General features: G+C 50.8%; 4 protein-coding genes across 4 annotated transcripts; 2 read left to right on the forward strand and 2 right to left on the reverse strand.

Moving 5' to 3' along the window:
• Positions 1 to 1559: 1559 nt before the first annotated feature.
• CTHT_0035610 (uncharacterized protein) lies at positions 1560 to 3150 on the reverse strand (the record flags this gene model as incomplete). The annotated part of the gene is made up of 5 exons (XM_006693928.1): positions 1560 to 1578; positions 1638 to 1773; positions 1832 to 2098; positions 2151 to 2985; positions 3115 to 3150. 5 exons carry the CDS (start codon positions 3148 to 3150, stop codon positions 1560 to 1562), a joined length of 1293 nt encoding a protein of 430 aa, XP_006693991.1.
• A 674-nt stretch (positions 3151 to 3824) lies between these two features.
• Positions 3825 to 5060, reverse strand: CTHT_0035620 (inositol trisphosphate kinase-like protein; the record flags this gene model as incomplete). The annotated part of the gene is made up of 2 exons (XM_006693929.1): positions 3825 to 4935; positions 4993 to 5060. 2 exons carry the CDS (start codon positions 5058 to 5060, stop codon positions 3825 to 3827), a joined length of 1179 nt encoding a protein of 392 aa, XP_006693992.1.
• Positions 5061 to 6433: 1373 nt separating this feature from the next.
• On the forward strand, positions 6434 to 7994 carry CTHT_0035630 (uncharacterized protein; the record flags this gene model as incomplete). The annotated part of the gene is made up of 3 exons (XM_006693930.1): positions 6434 to 6611; positions 6697 to 7081; positions 7145 to 7994. 3 exons carry the CDS (start codon positions 6434 to 6436, stop codon positions 7992 to 7994), a joined length of 1413 nt encoding a protein of 470 aa, XP_006693993.1.
• Positions 7995 to 9863: 1869 nt separating this feature from the next.
• CTHT_0035640 (putative pre-mRNA splicing factor) lies at positions 9864 to 13705 on the forward strand (the record flags this gene model as incomplete). The annotated part of the gene is made up of 4 exons (XM_006693931.1): positions 9864 to 11833; positions 11890 to 12150; positions 12205 to 12790; positions 12854 to 13705. 4 exons carry the CDS (start codon positions 9864 to 9866, stop codon positions 13703 to 13705), a joined length of 3669 nt encoding a protein of 1222 aa, XP_006693994.1.
• Between the last annotated feature and the right edge of the window lie 428 nt (positions 13706 to 14133).

Here is a 14133-nt window from a genome sequence, read left to right on the forward strand (position 1 = left end):
TGCATGCAGGAGACTCGAGAGCCGTCCCAGCCCTTCGGATTGGCAATAGTTCCGGTCTCGAGTGCCAAGGGCGGAGTCGTTGGGTGCTTGCCAACAGCATTGGGCAGCTGCCTTCATTTTGCCAGGTTTTGTCTCGTGGTCTTTTCGAGTTGAGGGTCATCAGTCAGTCAGTCAGGCCGGAAATTTGTCCGGCAAGGTTTGACTGTCTTGCACGGCATTTTAGACCTGGTTGATCGGCTGGCGCCACGGAGCACTGACTGTGAATCCTGCGCCAGCAGCGTACAGTACCCATGCCAATGTACAAAAAAAGGAGCGGGGAAGATTTCCGATCCGCTCGCTTAATCCAGCTTCCGTTGTAGGTCTTCCATTTTTGTCTGGGTGGGGGAAACTTGACGCTGACCCACACAAAACCGTCCGCCCGGGTGCATATCGGATAAGTCCTCACGAGCCACAGAAAAGGCTTCCCAAGATCTTGCTCTGGGTTCTCGGCTTTTCTCTTCTGTTGTTCAGGTGATCCTCGTCAGGAGACTGTTAATATTACTACTTAAGGACGACATGGCCTACCGGATGCAATAAAGGGACTGTTGTACGTAACCACGGGGTAGTTGACGGCATGGCTCGCTCCAATAATGCAGGCCAACATTCCCAAAACCATGCTGTTGAGAACATCTCATTTGTCAGTGCTTCAGACCGGCTCAATGCCGTCGACCAGTGTTGACACACTACACAACCACGTTAGTGAAGCAGTTGAAGATCAGCCTGACGATATGGTCAGGGAAAGTCATCTACCTCCATCCCCCTCCCAAGGATCTACAGTAAGTGTGCTATGCGCAGATCTAGGTACACAACATGCGGATTTCGCACTTTCGGCTTTTGGCGATCACCTCCAATCGGCCAGCTGATCGTAAAAGAGACTATGAAAGTACCTAAATAGGTAGAAATCAATGACGAAGTCCAAGAATGGTTTAGTTTTCATGCAGGACAGCAGCCGACACTGTGCGCTTGCATCCCCGAGAGCGTTGCAGTCCCGGCATTACGGTTCTAAGATCGCGAGATGAAGAGAAAACAGGGACAGCACCGAGCAGTGACCACCAAGGTAGAATCGTGATACTACGGTACCTAGGTAGGGTGCGGATATCATGAAGTGGAATTGCCCATCAGATCGTCAGACGATGCCAGATCAGCATCCCATTGCTTCTTAACATCATTGGCTTGATATGCTGTGGTATGTATAGATTAGTGTATCACATGTTCCTGGTCGACATAAGTGCTTAGTGAAAAAGTTGGTGCGTGAGAGTGTTGTTACATCCTCAGCCCATGCCTGCTCGCCCTTGAACTGCCGCGAAATGGATGTTAAAAGCCCCCATGCGCCTTATTCCATGAACCATGCCCCTCAAGAAAAAGCAAAACGCTCCCTATAGTGCCTCCTATCTCAAGCCACGAAAACAGATCCTTAGCGGCTGATCCGTCTGCTAGTCTGAGTGCTGGAGGTTTCAGGATCGGTTTATCCAAGCAAGTTGATGTAAGGCTCGGGCCAGCGGCCCCAAACTAACGGTCTGTTACCAAGTCTTCCACTGACTGGGGAGAGTATCTTTAGTCGTCGTCTATCCTCATCCACATCCGCGACAGCGACAAACCCCATTACTGGGGCCTGCCGAATCGTCTCCGGCGGATCGTTAACGGATGCATTCATGACCGCAAGCGTCCAGTGTGACATCTCTGCGGAGATCTCGGCGGGTTCAAGAGTTTGTTGACCATCATAGAAATCAGCATCTATCTACCGGTCAGCACTGAATGTACTTGACAGGGTCCTCGAGCTGAAAAGACTTACCTTCCGTGGCCCGAAAGATGGCCACGTCATTAAAACTAATGGATTGTGTCGCTGGGCTTAAAGTCCTCTTCGAATCACCAAAGAAGTACTCCTTTATGGCCGCGTTCTGACTAGATCTCATAAAGTCCTTATCTCTAGTTACCACTCCCTGCGACTTTTCTAGGAAAAGAACAGTAATTGGCTCGCCATGCGGCGCCTTCTGATTTCCAAGCTCGCGTTGTAGCTGCGTGTGGAGTTCCGCAGATCCAATAACCACCACAACGTTGACTTTCCACCGGTTGTCAGCAGGTACTTAGAAGCAATACAATGTGTTACTCACTTGCAAACTCGGCAATGGCATGCTGCAGCATTTCCAAGTCATCTTTCCCCGTTTCGACGCCCGGAGTGTCTAACAGCAGACCTGCCGATCTGACAGCGTCATCTGTCGCGAACTTGGCCCTCACCGAGCTCGCCAGCTTTGCTGCAAGATCCTTCCATAATGGCAGGTCCTCATCGGCCTTTTCTCTTCCGAAATAATAAACCATGGGTAGTTTCACCGGAACCAAGCTTGGACCTGTGCTGGGGGTGCTTGAAACGCCAAATCCGCAGGCTGGCTCTTCAATGTCCATGATCGTGCCAAACACAGCTGCGCTCATCGTTCCAGGCAGAGAGAGCAAGCCCTCCCTCGGGTCAACATTTGCGACGAGCGGTTGTGCCCCGGTACGCGTAGCCAATGCCGCAAGGGTCCGCACTAGGGTCGTTTTGCCGCTGCTGGCCGGGCCGCACACCATTACTCGAGGGCCCCGTCCCAGACTAGTATCATTGTTTATGGCATTTCCGCCGTTCTTGAGCTGACTTGTAGCAGCAGTCCTCTGTGTCTGTAACGCGAAATGTAGGTTTAGATGCGCCAACGCTGGGGATTCTTCCGGTGTCGCATATTGAGCAACATGATCATTGCATTGACCGCTGATTTCCAGAGTACAACCCGAATATGTAAGAATCTTAGACTTGGTACGTGAGAAGGTGTAGGTATGGTTGAGGGCAAGCTCGGTTCCATCGCGCTCGGCAGTTCCATTGACTAGGCGTACAGAGACGCTGCTGTTGTTATGAGGGAGATCGAAGCGCCATTCCCAGAACGGGCGCAAGGTAATAGTGCGCGAGGTAGATGCGGTGGGCTAGGAAAAAACGAGAAAAGAGGTCGTTAACCACTTTGTTCCAAAGCGAAAGAGCGTATATATGCTTGAAGGAAGGATGGCAAGATCGGGGAATTTAGGATCTATAAAGGGATATCGGTGAAGCCGTACCTGTGTCGTATACTGACCCAGACCCGGAATTGACATTTTAGCTCATTGCATTAGCCTAGAAAATTGTTTTCGATACTATAGAGTTGTCGAAGCTCGGCAAGCTGGGCTGAGGTCAGTCTTGCAGACTGAAGCTTTGGTGAATCGCGTCTGACGGCTCCCTTGAATGGTCGCAACCTCAGTGCTGACGGAGTAATGTTACCGCGTAACATAACAGTTACTTACGTACCAGTACAGCACAGCAGGGCAGCTGTTGCGTTAAGGTACAGCTAAGTTACCAAGGCGTGTTTGATGTTCAATTTTCGAAAAACTAAAACTCACCAAAGTACGGACACCAACTACTCTCCTACCTTGGTAGGTACCAACCTGACAGCTGTTTTACCCCATTGGCACTGTGACACATTTTTGACACGGAAGAGTTGTATGTATGCACACGATAATCAACCGAGTCCTGCATACGCTTGACAGATGAACTACGGTTGAGTCAGGATGCAGGTTGCATGAACGGTATGTTAACAGCCATCAACACAACACACCAAGATGTTCTGTATATTCTGTAATTGTATAAAACGCCATGCAGGGTATCTGAAATTCTTGATAGCAGCACCATGTAGTCCTCGTGAAAAGGCGGGAATGATAGGTCCCTCGTTGCCAGTGAGCGCGAACCTTGATTTCACCTTGACACACAAGCAGCTTTCATCGCCGTCGGTTCCTCATTTGACAAGCTCCTCGAAGATCTTAATCAGATTCCGGATGCCAAAGAGGTTATTCTCATCTGGACCTTGGCCAGGCACCCATTCCGCATGCGCAAAGTCAATTAACTTCAGTGAGTAGATCTTTGGCACGTCGGTCATCTCCACATCTTCGTCATCGTCGTCATCGGGTAATTTAGACCCCGTCATCTCGATGACTTTGAGATCTCCCTCGATAGGTCCAGAGACATCGGGTAACTTTCCCTTCACAGAGGATTCAGCGTCGGAAGACGCAACGGCACCATCGGTCTTTTCAGATCCATCGGTATCAACGTCCTTGTTGCTCTCCACTTTCTCGAGAGCGTCGTGCTCTTCGTTAGCCTTTTCGATCGCGGAGCGGAGAGCCTCGCCATCACCTTCAAAGGTGAAGAGAAGGCTGGCAGAATACATGCGGGTCTCATTGGCAGAGAGAACTTTCTCCACTTTCTTTAGGTCAACGAGAAAAGCTTCCGCAACGGCCTTCCCGAGATCCTCATCAATGCCGGCTCTTGGATTGAAAATAAACTTCCTGAATGCGTCTACCAGATTCTCGCCATTGACCTCGAACCTTCCAAAGTTTTTGTCGTAGACCTTGAAGCCTTCATCATCGAGGTCAGCAGGATCGTCAGATCCCTTATACACGCGCATGCCTGCAATCCGGAAGCCATGCGACCCGCTGGTAGTAGTGCGTGAGATTTCGTCAAAACGCTGCCGCTTTTCTAGTGGCGCATCGTCTGCCCACAACCGGATGCCGAGCTTAGCATCTAAGATGTTTGGCTTCTTGTACCCGTATGTTGTGTTTTCCAAAACAACCGATTTGTCAGTGACGAGCTTGCGGTTTTTGTTCGGCTGCCAGGTACTTCCACCAGAGGTTGTTGAGGGTCCGGCTGCCGCTTGCTGGGTAATCTCGTTGGTGACTTGCTTCTCCAAGTCATCAGCTAGGCCAGTAGGGTTGAGCGAAAGAGTGCCTAGGTACTCGGGCATTAATTCGGCAAAGTCTGGATGTTCCCGAGCCTTTTCATAGAAGTCAATTTCCTGCTGGGTACAGGGTTTAATAAAGAGCATCCCGTCAGGATCACTGAGGGTACCCTCACTATACACAATGTCAGACCAGATACGACGGTAAAGAAGCCGTGATGTGTCGACTTACTGTCCTGCTGCAGCATGATTGAACGGCTTGAGATCAGCATGGCTTGGAAGCTCCTTGATGCCAGCCATGGCTTCCTAGGGAGTAAACTTCTACAAACGCAAGAGACAAAGACAAGTTACTCTTAATCCTGATTCAGCTATGTCTTGCGGTGGCTGCACAGTCTGTGTCTGGCTTCTGAAAATAAACGTTGTCGATGATCGACAGTTATCTACGGTTCTTGCTAGGCACCTGAGTTTGTAGTAAATGACTAAAGGGGGGCCAATTGAGCTGAAGCCAAACCAAGAGCGTGACACAAACTCCGAGTTGATTGGTCGGCGAAAGAGAGTGTGCAGATCCTGGCTTTCAACTGTCACACAGAACAGACACAGCCTGAAAGATTGGAATTTGTGATGGGGAGTTGGGCAGCACAGCTTGGTTGAGCTGGATGGGATTCGAGCTGCGTTAGTGGGGCAGGCTATCCAGCCTCACTCATGAGGGTGGAGCTGCAAATGCTGGATAGGTGGGAGCCAATTCGAGGGACGACAAGCTTGAGCTGCGATGATCTTGGCATGCACCAGCCAAGTCAGTCTTGGGAGTGGAGGTCAGCTATATCTGGAAAAACTTTTCATCCGATGTCTTGGGCTGATGATATTTTTGATGTTTTGTTGCTCTACTCGACCTACCCTCTCCCTCAAGGAGTGCAAAACACGCCATGGTTCTGTGCTGGCACATATATAAACAAAGCGCAGTGGCCTAGTGTAGCAGTTGGAAGAGTTCACTTGCTCTCTGGCAATATCTTGTCCTCCACGAGCGGAGTACATCCAGCGCACTATGCTTCAAACCGGAAGTTAACAGTAAATAGGGCAGATGAGGGATTACATCTTCTGCAAGCTGCTGCATAAAACATACATCCTTGCTTAAATCGATGCATGTTTGCAAAAAACAAGAATCATACCGGGGTTCTGACAAGTTTATTTATTGCTGATTAACCTTTTTGCTCCTTTGCTCTGCTTGTAGTTTGCTGTTTGCAAGCAGAGTAGCTGGCTTGTGAGCAACAAATCACAAAAGCTCTCCTGTTCAAACAGGAAGTTTGGCATCAAATTTTTGGCGTTATGCTATCCGTGGTTTCCTCCGAACCTGAATTCTTGAAATTCAACTCTTTTACGCAACACTGTTTTGTTTTTGAAACTGGAGTGGCTGCCTTTGATATTCATGGATCCGCATTTCATCCATACCTGCCTTGCAACAGTTTTGACGTGACTGATCTCAAGTAACTGATTCTAGAAAGTCTAAATCTTGTGCCCTCTAGTTCCACTTGGATCTCCCTACACTCCCAAATATTATGCTCCTCTGAGCATTGCAATACGCAACATTTCCTCACCTGACAACTTACACACAATCATATTCCAACTGTTTGCCATATCTTGGTTTTTTACTCCCGTTCTGGTACCAAGATTTCGTCATGATTTCATCCGCGGAACCGACGGAGCAGCAACTCGATGATATCAAGGAAATGGCCACGGTTCAAGGTACTACGCAACAGATTCTGATGGGCCCGAAGCCAACGGGCGAGGCCACTTCCAAAGACGGGAAGAAAAAGAAGAGCCGTAGGAGCAAGAAAAGGGCGAGTGGATTTGAGGGTTAGTTTCTTCCTTGCTATCCAGGACCAGAATCGCCGAGAGAATCTTAAAGCTAGTGCTAACCTTCGACATTTGAACATGACAGAGTACTATTGTGACCCGCCAATAACTCCCGAGGAGCATGCTGAAGAGAAAAACGTACTTTACCCTCCTCACCGTCCATTTGTTGATCGCATTGAGGAGTGCATTCAGCGATTCAGAGCTCGTCGTCGCCTGGACAACCGCAGGGAGCATATCTTTTCGCAGTATCTCATGCTGGGCGGTATCGATGCTACCGTTCGTCAATTCCAGAGCTCTCGGGAAATTACCGATGAGACAATGGAAATTACAGGAAAGTCGCTAGTGCGTGAGATGACGGCCGACGATGTCATCAACCGCGCCGGCGAAGGTGCATATAACCATCGATTCTACAATCCCAGATACCCTGAACACTGGGATGTTGACTTCAGCGGAATTGTGGCCGGCTTTTTGTATGCCAACCTACTTTGTTTCTCCTTGGATTGTAGGAAAGATATGCTGACAGCTTTTAATAGCTCTGAGCGATTCCGTGCCATATGTGGCACGGACGTTGGTGTTCTTGCCGACGCCGCTGATGTCATCACCAACTTCCTTAACTATGTTGATAGCCATGATGTTTGTCCAGAGTATCGAGAGGACGTTAGAAATGCTCGAAAGGTATGCAAACAGGCCCGTGAGGAGCTTCCGGCTATATGGGAAGCGGTATCGCTGCTTCCCGGAGAGTTCAACACTGCACTGAGCACTCTCTATTGCTGCGATGAGGAAGTTGGCTCTTCACTGGGACCTAGTGGGCTATGCACTACCAATCGCAAACAAGCAGAGATTTACAAGGCTGCAACGATTACCATTATTCTTGGCCCGGACTATGCGAAGGGTACTGGCGAGTGGTTCGTAACAGACACGGTCGAGCAAGATTTCGAGATCTGTGAGATCAAATCCCCTAGCACAGCTGCGCTGGCCAACTACAAACGCCTGAACGACTATTTTAAAGAACGTCTCGCAGACTCTGTTTCCGAGATCAAGCCCTGCGGGACCATGGTTGTCCAGCCAGTGTCTGTGCGGGATGGCTGGGACAATAGTGCGTCCGAGACTGTTATGCTTAAGGGTGCTGGCAGATCTTTTTTCATCCTAGAACAGGACATCCTGGACAAGCTTGGGGTTGGCATGAAGTTGAAGATGGAAGTGTGCACATTGAACGTGGGACTCAAGTTCATTAAGTCCATCACTGACATCAGGCCCACCTTCTACGTCTTCCTTCCCCAGGAGTTGATGTTTGGATACAAAGATCCGGCCCCAAATAAGCGGCCAGCGCCAAGCATCCACGACGATGAAGCTGACGACGATGCGGGGGATAATGATGACTAATGCTTTCATGGAAAGACAAGTTCGGGCGCTTTGGAGCAAATGACGTATCAGACAAGCATGAACAGGGGGACTGAATTGAGACTCAATCAACCTACCAGCTGGTGTGACTTGCTCTCAGCCGTAGCAGTCCATTAGGTAGCGGAAATAAATGCACGTCCGAGGAAATAGCGTTATATTACCAAGATACACAAAGGCACGAACCACATCGTTGTCGAAGAAACAAGAAAAAAAGTTGTGCAACAGAATGGTTGAAGCGGTCATTTTGTTAGTTAAAGGAACATTCAATCCTAATCCAAAGGTGCCCAGTCAGGCACGAAGACACAAAGATCCGCCCCGTCGGCCATCAACGCCAGCTGTGTCCCGTCAGTATGGTCATTAGAAGCACAAGATCCATCCCAGGAAAGAATGCAACAAAACTGGATCAATAGAGCGTAACTGAACTGAAACTAGTCGGCATAGCCAAGTGCATCATCAGAGTTCCAGAACGCGTTGGGTAAGCAATCACGTTGCAAAGTTCCATTTCAAGGAACCCTTATCGGACTGAATCAGTGCAAGCATCTTAATCCTGCGTCTGTATCTTGTAATCGCCAGCCACAACTTGAGCGTAGCTCGGTGGAGGGTCACTTGGGCCGGCAATGGTCCCCTGCTCTTGTGGTGGATGGTAATGCGGCTGCAGTTGCGGTTGCGGCGGCTGTGGCTTTGGTGTAGAAGCACAAGAACAATGCGGGTTGCTGGGAGGAGCGCTGGTGGTGCCGTAGTTTAGGTTGGTGTGCGGTTGGGTATGGGCATGATACTGAGGTTGTGGGTGGCCCTGATAAGGGGCAGAATGGCATGGGCCACTGCCGTGAACGCAGACATAAATGCGCCCGCGTTCAGGATCATGAGGAAGAGCTTGATAAGTGTAGTCGAAAGGAGGCTCAGGATATTTGGCAATGATGTACCATGAATGGAGAAGGCCCGGAACCTACGATGGGTTGCGTAAGTGATGTCCCAACGAACTTCGGCTTGTCGATCAGTGATGTAAGCCTGTAATGAAGCGAAGAGAGACCTACATATCCCAGGATAAAAAGGAGAATGTTGATGACAGAATCAGCGGAACATATGCCGCGTTTCACCCAGACTGCATCAATAGAGGACAGGTCAGCTTCATAGCGCTCGACCAGAGGGCGGCTGGGTTTTACTATGAGAGAGCTTCGCAAGGCAACGGTCGTTGCTGCGGGGTGCGGGGCGACGAACCGGGTAGGGGCGGGAAGAGAACGGCCAGAAGGCCGAGGAAGATATCAACGGAGCACATCAGGTTGTGCGATGTTCAGTTCGGATGGATGAAGCAAACCACTGGTAAAGGTGTTCTCGGCGGTCAAGAGTTTGTGGACAAGCTGGAGAGCAGGGAAGCCGGCGGTTGTTACAGTTGAACTTTTAAGGGAAGCGCAGCGACCGTTGAACAACGGTCATGAGCCCATGATGCAACCGATGGGTCTGGAAGTCACTTCAGGCATCGGATTGGACAGCGACAGCAGGGACTGCGTAATGCCAAGAGCCGCTGATTCTTTCTCTTTTTTACGCCTGAAGCCGCATGCTTGCATCAAGGGTTAGGGGTAGGGTTAGCAGAAGTGCTCAAAATGGTATACGTACACATAGCAACGCACATTTCCTGTTCCATTGCTTTGGTGCCTGCCTCAGCAAAGCTTCGTGTCTTTCTGGACGTGCTGACCTTCCGCATAATTCCTCCCGTTGCTTTCCTCAAGCGTGTTGGCTGAAGGGTTGCTCGAAGAAAACTCAACAGATAACCCATATCAAAGCTGCTTGTAGATATCAGTTGGTTTCCGCTCCACAGAACGCTGGCGGAAAATCTCCGGTAAAATTTCCGCCATGCGTAGACGAGAGCAGCAACAGCTGCATTTACACTCTGAAGCGCGCTCCAGGGCCGGCTTTTTGCCACTAACCTCATCGCCTTGCTGCTGTGCAGACCAGCCGCAGCAACTGGCCGACAAAATGGACGACCTAGAGTCGCTTGAGCTACTTTCCCTCGTGTCGAAAGTCACGTCAGAATTACAGAATCACTTAGGGATTAACGAAAAGACACTGGCCGAGTTTGTTATCGCCCAGCGTCTGGAATGTGCGACCTTCGAGGACTTCAAGGCCAAGCTGGCCGCCGTCGGCGCCGACTTTCCGCCCAGCTTGATGGAAAGCATTGATCGCCTCGTCCGGACGATGCACCCTAAATTCAAAGGGAAGCAGAATGGTGACCAAAGGGAAGACCGTGAAGAGAAACCTCCCAAGTCTTTGGAAGAGAAAGCGGCGATTTTCAAGGGGCTTGCCATTCCCGACCGGGAGATCGAACCCGCCGACGACATCGATGATACTCTTGCTCTGCTCGAGAGCCTGGAGCCGAAGCGCGCAGATAAGGACCGTCCATCGAGAAAGCGCAGCCGGAGCCCAGAGGATTACGATGGCTCGTATCGGAGCCGAAAGGACAGATACCGCTCACGGTCGAGGTCACCGGCAAGGTTCCGCTCACGGTCACTGTCAAGATCCAGGTCTAAATCGCCACGACGAGGTCGTCGTAAGAGCAGCCGATACGATGAAGATGATACGTTTCGTCGCCCACCGCCACGGGATTTGGACGATGCCCCACAGCTGTACAAAATCTATGATGGCCATGTCACAGGTATCAAAGACTTTGGCGCTTTCGTTAACTTGCATGGAGTGAAGGGTAAAATCGATGGTTTAGTGCACATTTCGGCGTTTGGGCAGCGAGTGAACCATCCATCGGACGCCGTGTCAATGGGCCAGAACGTCAAAGTGAAGGTCATCAAGATTGAGGGCAACCGCATCGGACTGTCGATGAAAGATGTCGATCAAGAAACTGGAATGGACCTTGCACCGCAGATGAGGATAGGCTCCGGCGCCAATATGGAGGCCTTAGGAGGCTCCAGGAGAGGCATAGGTGGCTCTGATGGTGCGGCAAACGGGCCGCCTCTATCTGGAGCAACAAGACCGCAAAAGAAGAGGTTAACGTCTCCTGAAAGATGGGAGATCCGGCAGATGATCGCCGCGGGGATTGCGAAGGCGTCAGATTATCCGGACCTCGAAGAAGAGTACAATGCCACTCTCAGGGGCGAAGGTCAGATGGAGCTGGAGGAAGACATTGACATTGAGATCCGGGATGAGGAGCCTCCGTTTCTCGCTGGACAGACAAAGCAGTCGCTCGAGCTGTCGCCCATCCGAGTGGTCAAAGCCCCCGATGGCTCCCTCAATCGTGCGGCCATGACCGGTGCCCAACTTGCGAGAGAGCGTAGAGAGGCTCGCCAACAGGAGGCCGAGGAACAGCAAGAGAAGGCTAAGGTTGACCTGTCATCTCAATGGCAGGATCCCATGGCCAATCCCGAGCATCGCCAATTTGCCAGTGATTTACGCAAGCGCGCACAAGCCCAAACCTCTTCTGATTCTGTCCCTGAATGGAAACGAGCCATTGCACCAAAGAATCAGTCGTTTGGCCCTCGAACCAACATGTCCATCAAGGAACAGCGGGAATCCTTGCCTGTGTTTCAGTTCCGAGATCAAATCATTCAAGCTGTTAAGGACAACCAGATTCTCATCGTGGTTGGTGAGACGGGTTCTGGCAAGACGACTCAAGTCACGCAGTACCTTGCAGAGGCCGGTTTCACCAAATATGGCATGATTGGATGCACGCAACCTCGGCGTGTCGCCGCCGTTTCGGTCGCCAAGCGTGTGGCTGAAGAAGTTGGCTGTCAGCTAGGCCAAGAGGTTGGCTATACCATCAGATTCGAAGATGTTACTAGTCCGGCGACCAAGATCAAGTACATGACGGACGGAATGTGGGTAATCTCTATTCATTTCACGACGGTGGTTCCACTTTCTTACTTGGATACAGGTTACAACGTGAAATTCTGATGGACCCTGATCTCAAGCGTTACTCGGTCATCATGTTAGACGAGGCCCACGAGCGGACAATTGCAACCGATGTGCTATTCGCGCTGCTCAAGAAGACGGTTAAGCGGCGGCCGGACCTTAAGGTCATTGTCACCAGTGCTACCCTTGACGCAGAGAAGTTCAGCGAGTACTTTAACTCGTGTCCTATTTTCACCATTCCTGGCCGAACGTTCCCCGTGGAGATTCTCTACTCTCGAGAACCGTACGTCTGCCTCGTCCTGACTCGCATGTAAAACTAGTGACTGACTTTCGGTAGGGAACCGGATTACCTCGAGGCAGCTCTGACTACGGTAATGCAGATCCACTTGACGGAACCCCCAGGAGATATCCTAGTTTTCTTGACCGGCCAAGAAGAAATTGATACAGCCTGCGAGATCCTATATGAGCGAATGAAGGCATTGGGGCCTAGCGTCCCAGAGCTCATCATACTGCCGATTTACTCTGCGCTGCCCAGCGAGATGCAAAGCCGAATCTTTGAGCCAGCACCTCCTGGCAGTCGTAAAGTGGTCATTGCCACAAACATCGCTGAAACATCCATCACGATCGACTACATCTATTACGTTGTTGATCCCGGCTTCGTGAAGCAGAACGCCTATGATCCAAAGTTGGGAATGGATTCTCTTGTGGTCACCCCTATTTCCCAGGCTCAAGCCAACCAACGTGCTGGACGAGCCGGTCGTACAGGTCCGGGCAAGTGCTTTCGGTTGTATACGGAGGCTGCATACCAATCAGAAATGCTTCCAACGACTATCCCAGACATCCAACGACAAAATCTAGCCAATACGATCCTGTTACTTAAGGCCATGGGTATCAACGACCTTCTTCGTTTTGACTTTATGGATGTGAGTGACCTGAAGCTGCTTTGTCCACTTTCCTTCGGCAGCACAAGCTAACAATCCATGCAGCCTCCGCCCGTCAACACAATGCTTACTGCACTCGAAGAACTTTATGCACTGGGCGCTTTGGACGATGAAGGCCTGCTGACTCGCCTGGGAAGGAAGATGGCCGACTTCCCCATGGAGCCCTCTCTGTCGAAGGTCTTGATCGCCTCTGTCGACAAGGGCTGTTCGGACGAAATGGTGACAATTGTTTCCATGCTCAACCTACAGCAGATTTTCTACCGACCAAAGGATAAGCAGCAGCAAGCCGACCAGAAGAAGGCCAAGTTCCATGATCCGACGGGAGACCATCTTACCCTTCTCAACGTCTACAATGCCTGGAAAAATAGCGGTTACTCCAACGCCTGGTGTTTTGAGAACTACATCCAGGCGCGGGCCATGCGTCGTGCTCGGGATGTACGGCAGCAGATCGTCAAGATCATGGAACGCCACCGTCATCCCATCATCAGCTGCGGGCGTGACACCGACAAGATCCGGCAAGCGCTCTGCGCTGGCTTCTTCCGTAATACGGCACGCAAGGACCCGCAAGAGGGCTACAAGACACTGACCGAGGGCACGCCGGTGTACCTACACCCCAGCTCGGCGCTTTTTGGAAAGCAAGCCGAGTGGGTGCTTTACCACGAGCTGGTACTGACAACTAAAGAGTATATGCATTTTACGACGGCCATTGAGCCCAAGTGGCTCGTGGAAGCCGCTCCAACATTCTTTAAGCTCGCGCCGACGGACAGGTTGTCGAAGAGGAAGAAGGCCGAGAGGATCCAGCCCTTGTACAACAAGTACGAGGGTGAAGATGGCTGGCGTCTCAGCGCTCAACGGAGGGCTGCACGGCCGGGTGGTGGTGGCGGTACCTGGGGCTAATAATCTGTCTGTACGGGTTTCACTGTGGCAATGCCCAGTCTGGCAGATCACTGATGCAGGCAAGATGGTTTGCGAGATAGCTAATATGAGATACCCCCTTTTGGCTGAAAAGACTCCTTCTTCCCAAGTCCTTGCTTTTCCTTAATCAAGTGCTGGTCGTTTTGTTAGTGTTTACTTCTTGTCAGCTGATATAAGTGCTGCCCCCTCCTCCCCCCCCCCCCCCAAATTCCTCTTGGCCTTTTTGCCATATGCTAGATGATCTGGGATGAGCACCACGCTGTAAGGTCCCGAAATTTCCTAGGTTGACCGCTTTTCCTCTCTGCGAGTTTTAATAGATTGTGACTGTAACAATGTCTGAACTGCAGGCTGGCGACTTCGGCTGTTCAAGCCGTGAAACAGGCTGGGCAGCCAAAACAACCACGAGGCTG

Source organism: Thermochaetoides thermophila (genome assembly GCF_000221225.1).
Source record: "Thermochaetoides thermophila DSM 1495 unplaced genomic scaffold scf7180000011816, whole genome shotgun sequence".
Taxonomy (NCBI): Eukaryota; Fungi; Ascomycota; class Sordariomycetes; order Sordariales; family Chaetomiaceae; genus Thermochaetoides; species Thermochaetoides thermophila.